At 39.0% G+C, this 18,418-nt stretch overlaps 1 protein-coding gene across 2 annotated transcripts in view; it reads right to left on the bottom strand.

The window, feature by feature from the left end:
* cyth1b (cytohesin 1b) overlaps positions 1–18,418 on the bottom strand; it is a 265,069-nt gene that overhangs the window by 187,453 nt on the left and 59,198 nt on the right. The window contains exon 1 of one of the 2 annotated variants that reach the window (XM_072242617.1): positions 10,101–10,284. The exons of the other annotated variant lie outside the window; for it this stretch is intronic. Within the exon in view, the coding sequence (XP_072098718.1) occupies positions 10,101–10,176 (76 nt within the window). The 5' untranslated portion in view covers positions 10,177–10,284. Of the gene's footprint in view, positions 1–10,100; positions 10,285–18,418 lie in introns of those variants that run through there. 2 annotated transcript variants of the gene reach the window in all.

Below are 18,418 nucleotides of genomic sequence, written 5' to 3'. Positions count from 1 at the left end.
ACTCATTGCTCTCCAATGATATTGCCTGAAGCATAGACCTAGTGGATACGTCAGAGCTTTTTCCCCCCAGGCAGAATTGGCTAACACAAGCAGGCATAACTTTAAGCAGAATGGAGGAATATCAGAGATAAATTGTTTTGTTACTCAGAGATTTGGGGGGGGGGGGGGGGGGGAGTGTGGAGTGCCCTGCCAGGGGCGGTGGTGGAAGCAGATACATTAGGGACATTTAAGAAACTCTTAGATAGGCATATGGATGTTAGAAAAATGGAGAGCTACGTAGCAGCGAAGGGTTAGAGCAGGTTAAAAGGCCGGCACAGCATCATGAACCTAAAACCCTGTACCGTACTGTAATGTTTAGAATCAGATTTAATATCACCAGCACTTTGTGAAATTTGTTGTCAGTGTTCGATGTTCACCAAGTATTTCCAAGTTCTCCACAGAATTCCAGCAAATTCTACCAGTGATGTGTAAAACTACAATAAAGAATAGTCAAAAAACTTTGTATTTTCACTACAGTTCACCAGCAGCATTTTGATTTTACTGCTATTGAAGAGTGAGTCCAAAACCACCAAGGGATAGGCAGCATGAAGCAGAAAGAATTGAGAAAAGTCCAGAAAAAGCAGTTTCTACAGCGATTTTCCCATCTGCCAGAAAGGAGTACTTGAAAGAAATATTGAGCATTACCTAAAAACACCACAGGTATCTTAATTTTAGCATACTTAAAGCAAAAATAAATATGAAAACAATGAAGAGATTAATAAAACTACAGGATTAATTAAACCTCTTTGCAGCTCCTGCTGCTGCTGGTTAATTTTCTGAGTGCTAATGGAAATGTGTTCAGGATTACAGTATTGCACATCCAAAAATATTAAGCTCAAAACTTTCAAGCGCATCAAGAGGCAAAAAAAATTACAACAGAGGTTTTTGTTTATTTAACAGGGCAAAAATAAAAGGGACAGAGCCGTCTCTATTTCCTGAGGAGACTGAGGTCCTTTAACATCTGCCGGACAATGCTGAGGATGTTCTACGAGTCTGTGGTGGCCAGTGCTATCATGTTTGCTGTTGTGTGCTGGGGCAGCAGGCTGAGGGTGGCAGACACCAACAGGATCAACAAACCCATTCGTAAGGCCAGTGATGTTGTGGGGATGGATCTGGACTCTCTCACGGTGGTGTCTGAAAAGAGGATGCTGTCTAAGTTGCATGCCATCTTGGTCAATGTCTCCCATCCACTACATAATGTACTGGGTGGGCACAGGAGTACATTCAGCCAGAGACTCATTCCACCAAGATGCAACACTGAGCGTCATAGGAAGTCATTCCTGCCTGTGACCATCAAACTTTACAACTCCTCCCTTGGAGGGTCAGACACCCTGAGCCAATAGGCTGGTCCTAGACTTATTTCATAATTTACTGGCATAATTTACATATTACTATTTAACTATTTATGGTTCTATTACTATTTATTGTTTATGGTGCAACTGTAATGAAAACCAATTTCCCCCGGAACCAATAAAGTATGATTATGACTAACAAATAATGATGGCACTGCCCAAATGGACAAGTTGAGCCAAAGGGCCTGTTTCTATGATGTATGGTTCTATAATGAAAACAAAAATCAGGACCTTCAAAAAGAAAATTATCTTGGCATTTGAAAGAGAACAGATTGCAGGATGTGAGGAAAGAGAAGTGGTGAATGGAATTGGGAAACAGGAAAGAAATGATGGGCTAAATGGCTTTGTTCAATGCCATTATTTCTATAATTCTTAAAGAAACCTAGCAGATCTAGATGTACACAAAAATTTAAAATTAGCTGCTAATGACAATACTATGACATAAAATACTTTGTATTACTGCACTAAAAAAAGGGTAAATTTAAAGCCAAGGTTGATAGGTTCTTGATTAGTAAGAATACATCAAAGACCTATATGACGACTAAGACCGAGAGGACAAATGGTAACAACGAGGGCCCAGCAATACTGAAAGAAGAAGTGGAACATGCTATGAAGAAAATGCGAAAGGGGAAATCATCAGGACCAGATAACATTCCGGTTGAACGGTATGAAGCGCTAGAAGGTTTCGGTGTAGAGAAATTAACAATCTTATTGAATAGAATATACAACAGTGGCAAAGTGCCAGAAGATCTTTTAAAGACAGTACTCATTGCACTGCCAAAGAAACCAGGTGCAACAGAGTGTGGACAACACAGAACAATTAGTTTAATGAGCCACCTCACAAAAATTCTACTTAGAATCATCATGCTCAGAATAAGAAACAATATTAAACCAGAGATCAGTGAAGAACAGTGCGGTTTTGTTGAGGGCAAGAGAACATCAAATGGCACTTATATTCTCAGGAATATTATCGAAAGGTCAATAGAAGTACAACAAGACCTATACTTTTGTTTCATTGACTACACAAAAGCCTTCGACGCAGTGAAACACCAAAGTCATCATGAAAACGCTCAAAGGTATTAACATCGACGGAAAAGATCTAAGAATAATCAGGAATCTCTACTGGCAACAAAGTGCAGCCATATGGATAGACAACGAGATTGGTGAATATCAGCCAATAAAGCGAGGAGTCAGACAGGGTTGTTTTCTATCACCAGACCTGTTCTCCCTATATAGTGAAAACATCATAAGAACCATACAAGACCTACCTGAAATAACTATAGGAGGATACAATATCAACAACCTCCACTATGCGGATGATACAGTACTGAAAGCAAACAGTGAAGTAAATTTACAGAAACTAATATCTACCATCAACACAGAGAGCGAAAGACTGGGCTTTACCTTAAACAAAAAGAAAACTGAAGCAATGGTAATATCAAAGAAACCTGATATCCCAAACTGCAGGATCGTACTGGGAAATGAAATCCTGAAACAAGTTCACAACTTCAAGTACCTTGGATCAGGGGTAACATCTGACGGCAAATGCGAAACAGATATAAAAGCAAGAGTAGCAATGGCAAGAACAGCATTTACAGAAATGAGAAACATCCTAAACAACAAGAAAATAGCAGTTGACATCTGCCTTAGAACTCTCAGTTGCTACATTCTTCCTATATTGATGTATGGCTGTGAGTCATGGACCATCACAAATGCAATGGAAAAAGAATCAGTGCAGCAGAGATGTGGTTCCTCAGAAGAATGCTATGCATATCATATACGGACAGGATAACCAACGAGGAAGTTCTACAGAGAACAAAAACAAAACATACATTACTTTAAAAAAATCAGAAAACAGCAATCAAAATTCTTTGGACACATCGTGCGAAGAGAGACATTAGAACACTTAGTTACAACTGGAAAGCTGGAAGGAAAAAGCAGAGACAGACGGAGAATGAAAATGACAGATGGAATAACATCATGGTTAGAAACAGGGGAGGCAACAACTACAATTCGGAGGGTCAGGGACCGTGATGGATGAAGAGACATGATCGCTCACACCGAACGGCAAGGCCCCTGAATGAATGAAGGGCAGCAACGGTTACAGCGAGAAGGCAAGAAAATGGTGTGGAGTGGGAAAATAAATCAACCACAATTGAATGGCAGAGCAGATTCAATGAACCGAATGGCCTAATTCTGCTCCTCGATCTGAAATTAAACAGTCCTTTTGGACAAAAACAATCTTGTAAGCATTTCTCTGCAACTTACTCATTTTTCAGGCCTTTATTTTATGTATTCATTAACTTTCCTGCCCACCACTACCCCCTCCCCAGGGATTCACATCATGCTATCTGGTTCTTAGTCCCAAACCCCTTTTTTTTAAAAAAAAAATTACAAGTAATACGCACAAAATGCTGGAGGAAATCAGCAGGTCAGGCAGCATCTATGGAAAGAAAAAAGTTCTCTTACACAATGTTACTTCTCTTTTTTCTGCTCCCTGCATTGCCTCCCTGAGGCTTTCCAGTATCTCCATATTGATGCATCAGTAACTTTCACATCCTTTTCAAATCTTCAAGTCTGGAGCAAGACAAGAAAAAACGAAAGGATATGCAATTGCCCAAAGGTTAATTCAAGGTTGGTAATTGATTACCTTGTGATTATCACGCTGTTTTTCATCAGAGATGGCTGACTACAAATTGGTTGCCACATTTTCTGAATGACAACACTGGCTCAATGCCAAACTGATTGTGAAGTGCCTTTCAAAAAGTCCAGAGGTTGTGAAAAGCACTTCAGAAATACTCTCATTTTCTTTAGAACCAAACTTACAGCAGAGACTGGCCAAGAGTTCACCAAGCTAGATGTCATCAGAGGAAAGGTAGAAGAGGGCAAGATCAAGAGAAACATCTGACCAGAGGGAAATAGAGTAAACTGTCAGGACATTAGCTGCAATCTACCATTACTGCAGAACTTGTATGTATCCAGGCCAAAGAAGTGGGTCGGGGGAAAAAAGAATTGTCATGGATGCTACCCACCCAGCAAACTGCCTTTTCCAAAATCCCACTTCTGGAAAGCACTTTAGGGCTATTAAAACAAAAACTTCACACCATCTTAAAATTTTCTTCCCTCAGGCAGTTAATCAGATCAACCATTCTAATTAACCACTCCACCCCCTCTATCTATCTCACACCCCCTCCCAATCACTGCACTATAAACACTTAAAACCACATTTTATAATGCTGTCTACATTGTAAATACTTGCTGGTATTTGTGTATTTTATTCCATATCCATTTTTTAACCTCTAACTTTAAATTTAACACAATTTTTTCTTTATAATTATTCAATGTTGTCATTTTTTTGTTACACATCATGCTAGCACACTAAATGCAAACAGCATCACAGCAGCAGCATTGCAGTCCGCATGAAGCTATTGCCGCTCAGGGTGTCGGAGTTTGGAGTTCAATCCATCTATAGGGAGTTTGTACATTCTCCCTGTGACCACAAGGGTTTCCAAGTGCTCCAGCTCTCCTCCACCCCCCCCCCCCCCCACCAATGGTACAAAAATCTACCATTTAGTAGGTTTAGAGCTCATTGTAAATTGCCCTGTGGTTAGGTGGTGTTTAGTAGGTGGGTTGCTGGGCCTGTAGAATGGCCTGTTCTGCGCTGCATCTCTAAATGAATTTTTTTTCATGATTCTTGACCATTGAAGACTTATTCTTAGCCCTATTTCAGCAACTCCCTGAACGGGCACTGAGTGACAAGAGTGAATTTCACCTTCAAGTTTAAATAATTTAACCTGCTTGAAGTTAGAGGTTTCTAGCTAAATAGCAATGGCTCCAATATTAAACACAAGAGATTCTGTGGAAATATAAAGTTACACAAAATGCTGACTCTTTATTCCTTTCCACAGATGCTGCCTGGCCTGCTGAGTTCCTCCAGCATTTGTGAATGGCTCCAATATTACCAGATATCACTCATTCCCAATAGCACTTTTATAAAAACTTCAGACCTGCCTAATTTCAGTTAAATAAGATCTTCAAGAGCTGGAAAGGGATGGGAACGGGCATGAGCTGGCTTCACAGACAGCACGTCTTATCATGCTCAAAGAATAGCTTTTTTTTTTGCTGTCAACAATGGTGATTGGAATCAATTTTGAGCAATGCTTACATTCTGAGTTCATAACAGCAGAGTAAGATTGAGTCATTATTTACAGAGTGCAAGCAAGAAGAAATTGCTCCAATAAGCACAGAAAATGATGTCAGGAAATTTCAACCCAATAATTCAAGTTTCTATTTCATACTCCAAATTAAATGTGGATTCAGAAAGAAATCATAAAACCTTCAGTTGGTCTCTTTAAGACGTAGCCATTGCAATTTAAAAACTACAATTGATAGATGTTTCTATATTGAAACACTTCCCCTCTTAGTTGCGATACACCATGGCTGTAAAGCAGCCTACAGGCTCCAATAAGAACTTCTTCACAGTACATATTTGGGAACAAGATCAGAGTGTTGCATTAGAATTTGTAAAATGTGTATTATCTTATTACTTTGCATCATAGTTTAGAAGTAAACAGATTAAAGATAAACAATTATTTGCTTGCAAAGTTGGATTCCTGTTTAAGTCACAGAAAGACATTTAATTTCTTAAATAGTACAGCAAATTAACATTCAGACAAATTGGGGGAAGCAGCTTTTAGGGTTAGAAACCTTTAAGTAATTGAAGTAATTCATTGCCAAAGTCCATGCTCAATCAGTTTAACATCACTAGTTCCATTATTCTATATACTAGCATATACCAGACATATGGATCCACATTTTATTTGTAGCCGTTATATTTATAGTCAAACTAATAACAGCTTATTTATTGAGCATTTTTCATACAAACAATGTAGTTCAAAGTGTTTTACAGTGGGATAAAGGGCAAACTTGAAAATAAAAGGCAAAAATATGTTAGTTAAAAACACAATTAAATAAATAGGTTTTGAGCTGGCATTTAAAAGTGTCTCAAACAAGAGAAAGTCTAAAGATGCTGGGATTAAAAATTGTCAACTGAGTCTGCATCCTTTATAGTTATAAATTTCTTATAAAAGGCAACAATCCCCAAAATATTGCACATTGTCAAATTGATCCTGGTCCAAATACACATAAGATCATAAGGCAAAGGGCAGAATAAGGCTATTTGGCCCATTGTGTCTGCTCTACCATTCTGTCATGGCTGATCTATTATCCCTCTCAATCCCATTCTTCTCCCTTCTCCCAATCCAATAATAATTCAACATCATTATCCTCATATGGGTTCAAGACTGGAAATAAATGGTTGGAGATTATAAACCACTTTGGTGCTACTATGCAATGCTTTAAATCAACCATTATTTAATTGCAGGACTGTATTTATTACTTACAGAGATAAAGGCACTCTTCATTAATAATTTGTATAGGCTTTCTTAAACAAAAAATGTTATTATTTTACAATTTTGAACAGGGGAATGAACGGGAGGGGGGGAGAGAGAGAAAAACACAGAAGACTATTTAGCCTGATGTGACAGTCATTTATTCCCACGCCTTACACTCTGCACATAACCCTTGAATTACCTTGCTGCCTGCTGCCACACAATATCTAATGATGCTCTGAAAGCTGAAATTCTACCATCTTTTCAAGCAGCACCTTCCAAATTATTTTTTTTAATTCACATATACTCTCTAGATTCAAATTTTAAAATGGTAAGTCAAAACAAATATTGTTAAATTACAACTTTCTAAATTTCTCCTGGTTCCCAACTTACAAAAGCAACTAAAATGTAGTTCTTCCAAATCCCCAACAATAATAACATTGGACTAAAAACTAGTGATAACCAACAATTCAAGATGGGAAATCCCATACTGTCTGTGAAATAATCTAGATTTAATGAAACAAAATTACAAATCAGCTTTTCTAAATCCATGTCATTTCCAATTTGCTGTGGTATATAATAGTCATAGTCATACTTTATTGATCCCGGGGGAAATTGGTTTTCGTTACAGTTGCACCATAAATAATTAAATAGTAATAAAACCATAAATAATTAAATAGTAATATGTAAATTATGCCAGGAAATAAGTCCAGGACCAGCCTATTGGCTCAGGGTGTCTGACCCTCCAAGGGAGGAGTTGTAAAGTTTGCTGGCCACAGGCAGGAATGACTTCCTATGACGCTCTATGTTGCATCTCAATGGAATGAGTTTCTGGCTGAATGTACTCCTGTGCCCAACCAGTACATATGTAGTGGATGGGAGACATTGACCAAGATGGCATGCAACTTGAACAGCATCCTCTTTTCAGACACCACCGTCAGAGAGTCCAGTTCCATCCCCACCACATCACTGGCCTTATGAATGTTTGTTGATTCTGTTGGTGTCTGCTACCCTCAGCCTGCTGCCCCAGCACACAACAGCAAACACGATCACACTGGCCACCATAGACTCGTAGAACATCCTCAGCATAGTCCAACAGACGGTAAAGGACCTCAGTCTCCTCAGGAAATAGAGACGGCTCTGACCCTTCTTGTAGACAGCCTCAGTGTTCTTTGACCAGTCTGGTTTATTGACAATTCGTATCGCCAGGTATTTGTAATCCTCCACCATGTCCACACTGACCCCCTGGATGGAAACAGGGGTCACCGGTGCCTTAGCTCTCCTCAAGTCTACCACCAGCTCCTTAGTCTTTTTTACATTAAGCTGCAGATAATTCTATCTTAAAAGATATTTATTCTATCTTTTAAGATTGCAGATAATCAAATTATCTTTTTTTTTGCAAAGGTCACCTCAAGATCAACATTTCAGTATACTTTTGAAAGACAGATCAGCTTTTAAAATGGGATAGGAGTGAAATCCTTTCTGCTATGGCATTGTAAACAAAGGAGGAGGAAGGGAAAGACCTAACTTGGTCTGAGTTTGACCCTCCTGATGGTGGAACCAGGTAGAGAGCTTTTCTAAGCTTTGACTTATTAAGAGTTTTATGAAAGAATCGAAATACATAAAATTCTAACTGGTTCAGAAAGACTTACGTATGTGAAGTAGATATTTATTCTAGCTGCGAGTCTGTAATGTGGGGGGGGGGTCACAGTCTTATATTACAAGGCAAAAGACTTAGGACAGAGATGAGGAGAAGCTTCTTCACTCAGTAATGAAACTGGAATTTGTTACCACAGGGGCTGTAGTGGCATGTTGATAATATATTTAAGGTTATAAATACATTCCAGAGAAGCATGAGGTATGTGGAAAATAGGAATACGGCATTGCAACAGGATCAAGCATGAAGGTATTAACTTGCACAGCAGGTTCAAAAAGCTGAATGACCAACTCCTACTTCCCGCACTTACAGTATGTAATATTTGTAAATTAACAAAATGAAATCTGTATTTTCTGGCATGATTTGGCTCTGAAGGTAAGAGCCACATCAAGAGGAAAGTCCTGACAGAACAGCTCAAAGGTTTTCTTGCTGCATACACTTTCACTAACCATTATATTTTACCTAGTATCAATGCTAATTGCTCACTTAGATTAATCAGTTTGTAATTGTATGCAATTGCAAGTGTTTAGTATGTGTCTGTAAGATAGCTACAATATGGAAGGCACACGATTGTCACACTACACCCTGAGGCATATTTTCTACAAAATATTTAAATTACTTATCAAATCCAGGCAAGATGAGCCATCATTCTCCAAGGGACACTGTCTACATTCCAGCTGCTTTTGAAAGAACCATATGGTTCCCACCGTGGGTCATTGCAACAGGAATTAATTAGGCATAAACTACAGTGCTAACAAACTCAACCAAACCTAGTATATTTTGATAGCTTATTTAATGTATTACACAATCCAGTACTAGCTATAGAATATTTACAGCAAAACCAAACAATGTTAACAACTATCAGTATCTATAATACACAACCTATTTTTCTTTTTCAGCATTTAATTGCTAGACTATGGCTTTTAAATAAAAATCACATTTCAATAAAGCTGTAAGGTTTTAACTGTAAGCAGCTTGTAGATTTTCTTGGTGGATACACTTATTTTATTATTTATTATACCTTACCTAGTATGAAAGCTGATTACCTCACTTAATTGCAAATAACAGACTGTAAATGAATAGTGATATTCTCCAATATTGTTATTAATTTGCAGACTGCTACGTGCAACTAGAAAAACAATACTTCTCCGAGCACGAATTCAACCTTTTCAAATTAGTTTATGAGGGGACAAAAATATGAAGTCTACAAGGCCATACAGTAATGAAAAAAATATGTAGATATAACATCCCCATCTGGATTCCAGGTGCTTGGGAATTCAGCGACTCATCAACATCTTTTAAGAATTGAAATTTCTGGTGGCCATTTCTATTTTTGATTTTCCCTCCCCAAATGAAATTTCAGACTCGTGAAACTATTCTTTAGCAACAGCTCTTCCAGTTCACTTTCCCGTGCCATAGCCCTGTTAAGCAGATGAACACCACAGAGTTACGTGGATAAATTGCTCACAATAGCAATCACTCTGAAAGATCAGGATAAAGCTCATTTTTGTTCAAGAGAGACATTATATTATGTCCATTCTATCTGGGCAACGGCTGTTCAACATTGTGACATCTACTCACTTTTAATCAACACCACCAAGAGAGTCTTACACAGCAGTACCTAAAAGGTTTCTCTTCTGTCTGAAAGCTGGTCAAACATACCTGATTTTACATTTACACTTGGACACAGGAAAGCTTGGAAGCTGGATGCACAGAGCTCACTGACGGTCCCCATCATTTGGTTCAACGTTTTTGTAATCCAAAAGCTGTCAAGTACATTTATTTCAGTGACAGTGGCTTTTCCCCCAACAGAGACTTCACAGCATCATCAAATTTCTCAGGCCGTCAGAGAGTCTTGAAGTTCTCTCTTAAGGAAGGAATTACTATATATAGAGGAAACCATATGACTGTCTTATAATGCACCACTGCAGCAGACCGACAATAATCAGATTTTACTGGACGAACATCCCAGGAAAATACTTCCAATTTACTAAATATTACAACGTCATTGCCTGACAGACCTGCCTCAGTCTTCAGTCAGCCAATCCGATACAGACAGAGGAAAGAACAAGCTAAGCTACAATTAAGCACAAACCTCAAATGATTTTGAATCAAATATATGACCAACCCCATTTCTGAGCAATCCCTCTATGCTGAATTCCATAAAATCTTTTTTTTTCCTCTATAGATATGAATTGAAGGGAGGATTCTATGTACCTGTTGGGTAGCATGTTCACTGTTGCTTAGCAACTCAATTCTGTTACATGAAATGAACATTCTGTATAAAATGTACCATCATGATTGTAATAAATGGTCTTCTGAAAAAAGACTACAAGAAATTAAGACTTATGGTACTGAGCAGTAAAACCTTAAATAAAAGAAAAAAGTGATTACAACTCAGACTTGCTTCATAAGGATGAAAGCAGTAGCATGTAATTCCAATCCTGTTTTTAAAGGTAAACAGAGCCAGATCCATCCAATTCTCAGCAGAACATTTTAATGTCAATTATAAATCATCAGATTTCTTGACAATGCTTTAAACCTGCCCCTTAAAAAATTATCTGTGAATTTCAAGTACATTACGACTACAGAATGGTAGAATATAGAGTGAAAGTCTTGATAAAATAAAATTATTTCTATCCCACAAATTTCTGTGTATATTTAATCATTTTTGACTATATTCCTGTAAAGGAGTCATAGAATATGAGCCACAGAGCACTACACCACAGAAACAGACCCTTTGGTCCATCTAGTCTATGTCAGTCTCTGTCTATGTATATAGTCTATGTCTATAGGACCTGGACAATAGCCCCTCCATACCTCTCCCATCCACGTACTTACCCAAACTTCTCTTAAATATTGAAATCAAACCTGCATCCACAACTTCCAGACTCACACCATCCTCTGAGTGAAGAGGTTCCCCCTTTAAATATTTCACCTTTCATCCTTAACCCATAACCTCTACTTCTAGTCTCCCCCAGCCTCAATGGAAAAAGCCTGCTTGCATTTACCCTATCCACACCCTTGATAATTTTGTATACTTCTATTAAATCTCCCCTCATTCTCCTACGCTCTAGAAAACAAACCCCTTCAACCTTTCCCTACAACTCAGATCTTCCAGTCCTGGCAACATCCTTGTATATTTTCTCTGTACTCTTTCAATCTTATTGATATCTTCCCTGTAGAGAAGTAACCATAACTACACACAATACTCAAAATTTGGTCTCACCAACATCTTATACAACTTCAACATAACATCCCAACTCCCATACTCAATTTTCAGTCTGTCAATATCAGAGTTTCTTTTCCCAACCACCCCCCTCCCACCATTCCTCACAAGAGTCACTTTAGCTTCCAAACTGCCTAATCTTCTGGAAAGTTGGACATACAGTTACAATCAACTCCAAAGGACAACAGACAATCATCTACAGCAGATTTATCCCACTTAAGCTACAGAAGTGAAACTCTGTATGACTGGTTCACTTCCTTAATTTTGTATTTGGAGCATCAGTTTGCTACTAAAGCGAAATGATATACCAGTAAAGGAAAAAAAGCCCCCACTATTGAATGCATAACCCTTACATCATTATTTTCCTTGAGGAGCTGTTGCACAATGCTTCCACTGCTTTTAAATAAAACGACAAGCAATATCACATGCAATAGCAAAATAAAGGCAGCTCTCAGCAGGCAAGAAAACTACAATTGTCTATCTATAAAAACAGACAGCGTCCAGCGCTTGTGCACAGTCCCTGACAGAGCAAAATTTATTTATAGTTTAGGCAAAAGCTTTCAAAGACACCAGTTTGCAGCTGTATGGAGACACAATGCCAAAAGATGCATCTTCAGTTCTCCAACTGATGGCTTAGCAGGTTCCAATTCTCTTGTCAGCTGTTAATTTAAGGAAGTCTAAATTTAAGAGCACCAGTCTGCATTAATCTTTTGTACCTCTTGCATTGTTACAACATCCGCAGTTAATTACATGCAGGCTTCCCTGAAAGCATTAACAAAGTCTGTGAAGTAGAAACAAAATACAAATGAAATAACATAAGAGCAAAATTTCCTAGCAACAGAAAACTGAGCTTCCACACTTAAATCATTAACCTTAGGGCTAGCTTAGTTGATTCATGGCAACCTTATAATTGGTTTTCTGCTATACAGGCAGCTAAGACTTTCTGTATCACCGCACGTACACTGCCAACAAACACAAATTTGATGTCAATTGAAAAAAATAAGCTGTCTGCAATCACTGGTCTAACGGTGTATCAGTAACTAAAAAAAAATATCCATAATCAAAAATGTAAGATTGAGAGGAAAACAAAACATTACATGATGTAATAAAAAATGGTCTTCGTGTCACTTCAATTCAAATTTTGGTCATAAGAGGACTTTACTTTGATAGAATCCATTATTAGCAACTTTGATTTCCTTGAAGAATCATTTCTGCATTTTCCCACAAAATGCAATGTGATTCCAATTAGCAGCTGAACACAAGTATATCAGTGCCCTATTCATCATCTTAATGTAGATTTGTGAATTTACCAATCTCTGCTTAAACATCCAAGGTTTTCCACTGAATAAAATCAACATCACGGTCTTTCAGACACAAAAATGGTAATAAAAAAATAACACCTCCGATTGCTCTTTATTGATCGATATTCGAACTTTTAAACTAAACTATATGCCTTTCAAAAGTTTTCCAATAAATAACTCAGTGTAAAGATTTTTTTCTAATTAAACTTGATGCTTCTAACAAAAATTTGATGTCAAAACACCAACTTCAAATTGTATTTGTAAGCAAGTCTCAGCTTAAGACAGACATGCAGCCTCTCTACCATGTGTAAACATACCTTAAGGTATTGAACATGATTTCACAATTATCAATGTAGAAAATGATAGAATTAATTCCAACTTTACTGATGAAATGAAGGGTTAAAATGAAAGATTTTAATCAATAATGATTAAAAATCATTAATTAAATATATTTAACTAATTACATTTTAATTGGAAATGATACATATCCCTGCAAGCAACAGAAATGCTACAATTGCCCATTTAGCTCCACCCTTACCTCCGTTCAGTGCCCCAATCCTTCCAGTTAAGGCGACACTTCACCTGCGTATCTGTTGGGGTCATCTATTGTATCCGGTGCTCCTGATGCAGCCTCCTCTACATTGGTTAGACCCGAAGTAAATTTGGGGCCACTGTGTCAAGCACCACCACTCCATCCGCCAAAGGCAGAAATTCCCAGTGGCCAACCATTTTAATTCCTATCCCCATTCCCGTTCCAATATGTCAGTCCACAGCTTCCTCTTCTGCCACGATGAGGCCACTCGCAGGATGAAGGAGCAACACCTTATAATCCGTCTGGGTAGCCTTCCAACCTGATGGCATTAACATTGATTTCTCCTTTCAGTAGATTTCTCCCCCACTTCTCTCGTCTTCTATTCCCAACTCTGGTCTCTTACCTCTTCTCCTCACCTGCCTATCATCTCCACTTGGGGCCCCACCTACTTCCCTTTCTCCCTCTTCTCTCCTACCAGATTTCTTCTTCTCCAGCCATTTATCTTTCCTGCCCACCCAATTTCACCTATCATCTTCGAGCTAGTCCTCCTTTCCTTCCCTCCACCTTTTTATTCTGATGTCTTCCCCCTTCCTTTCCAGTCCTGAAGGCGGCTCTCAGCCCAAAACGTTGACTGTTTATTCACTGCCATAGATACTGCCTGACCTGCTGAGTTCCTCAATCATTTTTGTGTGTTAATCAAATACTGCATTCCTTAATGTATGGCAAGATTGAGCATGAGACAGATGGAAACCACACAAAACATTAAACAATGGAATAATTATGTTTGTTAAATGTATGGCTAGAAATAGTTAATGAATAACCCTAATGCATAAAATGTTAAATAATGGAGAGGAAAGGGAATAAAGTTGCCCGAGATTTTGGCTGCTATTGATACGGTTACTCAAACAGTAATGGGGTCAAATGAACCATACTATTATTGCTTGTCAAATCCATGCAGACTGCATGTACTATAAAATAATTATTTCATGCACAAGAGAAGGTTTGACCAATGGAAAGAAATAACCAGTCGACATTTCGGGTCAAGACTGGATTTCCAGCATCAGAAGAACCTCCCTTGTGTTCGGTCGTTTGTGTGCTTCTCCAGCCTCTCAAACATCCCCCAGCTCCATGAGCCCACTGGACAATTTGTAGATTGGTTGCTAGTATTTGCTTATTGCAGTCAGGTGGTCTTGGAATTTTCAGCATCTGCAGAATCTCATGCGTAGGTTTGTATTACATGGATTCCTTCAAGTTTTAGCCAAAACTTGCCATAAAATTATATAACTTCAATGCAGGGAGCTTCAGAAAAGCATATTCATTCCTTTGAATCATTGTTAATAGATATATCTATCACTTTGTGAATAGGGTATTATGCAGGGTCATTTCCCCCAGAGAAGCTTTAAATATTCATACTCAATTACTGCCAAAACTAGATTTTCCATAATGCAATCTGAAACAAGTACAGCAAGACCTTATTTTTGGTTGTTTAGATTGGAAAACCCTGAATGTGAAAAGGTGACAAGCTTAAATTTAGAGACCAACACACACAAAATGCTGGAGGAACTGAGTTCAGGCAGCATCTATGGAAGAGGAATAGAGCTGACTTTTCCAGATGGGACCTTTCATCAGGGCTGATTAAAATTTAAAGCTTAGCTTTATTTGTCACATGTACATAAAAACATCAAAACATACGGTGAATTGTGTCATTTGCGTCAATAACCAACAGTCTCATTATGTGCTGGGGGAAGTCCGAAAGCGTCACCATGTTTCTGCTGCCAACATAGCCTCCTCACGACCTAGTAACCCTGACCCAGTATTAATACAGATACCACTGCTTCTGTTAATCAGGGACCAGGCAAATATAAAAATTAAATTCAGCCTCTTACTTCAGTTTTTGTCTCCAAAAAAAACAGCTATCTTAAACATAAGAGATTCTGCAGATGTTGGAAATCTTGAACAACACACACAAAATGCTGCAGGAACTCAGCAGGTCAATCAGCATCTCTGAAGGGAAATAAACAGTCAACATTTTGGGCCAAGACCCTTCAACAAGACATCAAAATCAGTTATCTGTCAGCGTTCATTTCATTACAAAGATTTTATTACTCACTGCCTGCAGGATATGTTATTACTGCACATGTTGAAAATAAAATTGACTTAATTTCCGTAGTTATTATGCACTTTCATCATGTGTTCAATAAGAGCAATTTAATGTGATTAACTGGAGTTGGATCTTCTAAAGTTTTGGGGAAATTTTATTTCATTTAGAGATACAGCATGGTAACAGCCCTTCTAGCCCAACAGGCTCAAGTTGCTCTAAAACAGTGAAATTCATCACCTGTGTCAATGACCAGAACAATCCAAGGATGAAGTCCACAGGGCAAAGCCGAAGGTTGAAGTCCAGAACATAGTGAATCTGGGGGTAGAGACCTGAAGGAGTCACAAGGGCCAGGGTGACTGGTTGTTCAAGTCTGGACACCGAGGTCAAACCCATGATTGGCCAAAGTCCAAGGTAGCAGGGCTGGTGATATCTGCAAGATTGAGAACTCAGGGCCAAGGACTGGAGGCAGCCTGTCCTGGGCTTTTTAGGTCTGTCTGTGGGAGTGAGTGCATGGGTGGGAGGGAGGGATGGGAAAAGGGCTTGTTTTGCTGTTGTTGCCTCCTTTATTTTATTGTTATTGCAGTTGTCATTTTTGTTCTGTTGAACATTGTGGGTGAACTACTTTGGCACCAGAATGTATGGCGATAGCTGCAGACTTCCCTCCATACATCCATGGGTGTGTTGGTTGTTAATGCAAACACATTTCACTGTATGTTTCAAAGTACATATGACAAATAAGACTAAATGACCTGACTTGGTCCAACCAAGCAGAGTCCACTGCCAAGAAGGCCCACCAGCGCCTTTACTTCCTGAAAAAACTAAAGAAATTTGGCCTGTCCCCTAAAACTCTCACTAATTTTTATAGATGCACCATAGGAAGCATTCATCTAGGGTGCATCACAACCTGGTATGGAAGTTGTCCTGTCCAAGACCGGAAGAAGCTGCAGAAGATCATGAACACGGCGCAGCACATCACACAAACCAATCTTCTGTCCTTGGACTCACTTTACACCGCACGCTGTCCGAGCAGTGCTGCCAGGATAATCAAGGACACGATCCACCCAGCCAACACACTTTTCATCCCTCTTCCCTCCGGGAGAAGGCTCAGGAGCTTGAAGACTCGTACGGCCAGATTTGGGAACAGCTTCTTTCCAACTGTGATAAGACTGCTGAACAGATCCTGACCTGGATCTGGGCCGTACCCTCCAAATATCCGGACCTGCCTCTCGTTTTTTTTGCACTACCTTACTTTCCACTTTTCTATTTTCTATTTATGATTTATAATTTAAATTTTTAATATTTACTATCAATTTGTAATCCAGGGAGCAGAAAGCGCAGAACCAAATATCGCTGTGATGATTGTACGTTCTAGTATCAATTGTTTGGCGACAATAAAGTATAAATTCACAGTGCCATATTACCAGACATTTTTGGACATTAAATTTCACCTTATTTTTAGAAAACCTGCTACATAGTGGAACAAGGTTTATTTGGTGTGAATACAAGTTGAAAGGGTAATTAGATAAGTGACTCCAGCCCTAAACCTGCCCATAATTCTGACCCCCGGTGTCCTACAGTCCAGTCACGAGGTCTGGCTGCACACGCTACAGGTATTCTGGACCCCAATTCACATTCTGAATTACTGAGTGAGCCAGATTCTGGGACAAACTGCCTCATTTACCCTTAAATTCTAAGTGACATACGTAAGTAACATACCAATGTTGTGTTATATTATGTTAAGTAATGGTGATCGTCCTGGCCTCACCAAACACTCCCAACCATCTTCTTGCATGACTGATATGGCAACTCTGAACTGGGCTTTAAGACAAACAGAACACGGCCAAAGTTTTGGCACTGTGATCCTGTGATTTTTTTTAAAACTTAGACATATATATCGCACAACAGGCCCTTCCAGTCCAATGAACCACTTGGCTCAGCAACCCAGCTATTTAACCCTAGCCTAATCACAGGACAATTTACAATGACTGATTAACCTACAAACCGGTTCTTCTTTGGACTGTGGGAGGAAACCGAGGCACCTGGAGAAAACCCACATACTCCCAGGAAGGACAAACAAGCTTCTTACATAGTATCAGAATTGAACGCCGAACTCCAACACCAAGTTGCGCTAACCACTATGCTATCAGTGCACCCCTTTTCTGCTCAATGAACCTGAACCACAATACTGCTTTGTTACCCTTGTTGACAATTCTGCTAACTTAGTCAGACACATGGCAATGAAACACTGGTTAGCAATACTGTATGCCAAATTAGCTCTGGGCACCCTTAAGGTAACTGACCTGTAGTTTAATCTGATTTAATTGAGTTGGGTGACCATGAAACAAAGTAAAGGTGCAGAGGTCAGATACGCAAGTCCTAATGCACGTCCATTATTCACTTTGCTAATGAATGTTTGATCTTTTAAGCCAAGTAGTGAAGTAATAAACACCCTTGGCTTTCATGTACAGCAATAAATTGCTTAAAACAAGGATTAAATGGAAGCAAGAGGAATTCCGCAGATGCTGGAAATTCAAGCAACACATATCGAAGTTGTTGGTGAACACAGCAGGCCAGGCAGCATCTCTAGGAAGAGGTGCAGTCGACGTTTCAGGCCGAGACCCTTCGTCAGGGCGAAGGGTTTCGGCCTGAAACGTCAACTGTACCTCTTCCTAGAGATGCTGCCTGGCCTGCTGCGTTCACCAGCAACTTAAATGGAAGCATCAAGGTTCTCAGACAGCCCACTATTTTCTTCTGGGAATATTACTACAACAAATGAAATAGTGCAAGGAAAAAAGTACAAGATCAGTGTGACAGTTA

Source organism: Mobula birostris, chromosome 24 (genome assembly GCF_030028105.1).
Source record: "Mobula birostris isolate sMobBir1 chromosome 24, sMobBir1.hap1, whole genome shotgun sequence".
NCBI lineage: Eukaryota > Metazoa > Chordata > Chondrichthyes > Myliobatiformes > Myliobatidae > Mobula > Mobula birostris.
This window is presented reverse-complemented; position numbering and strand designations above follow the sequence as displayed.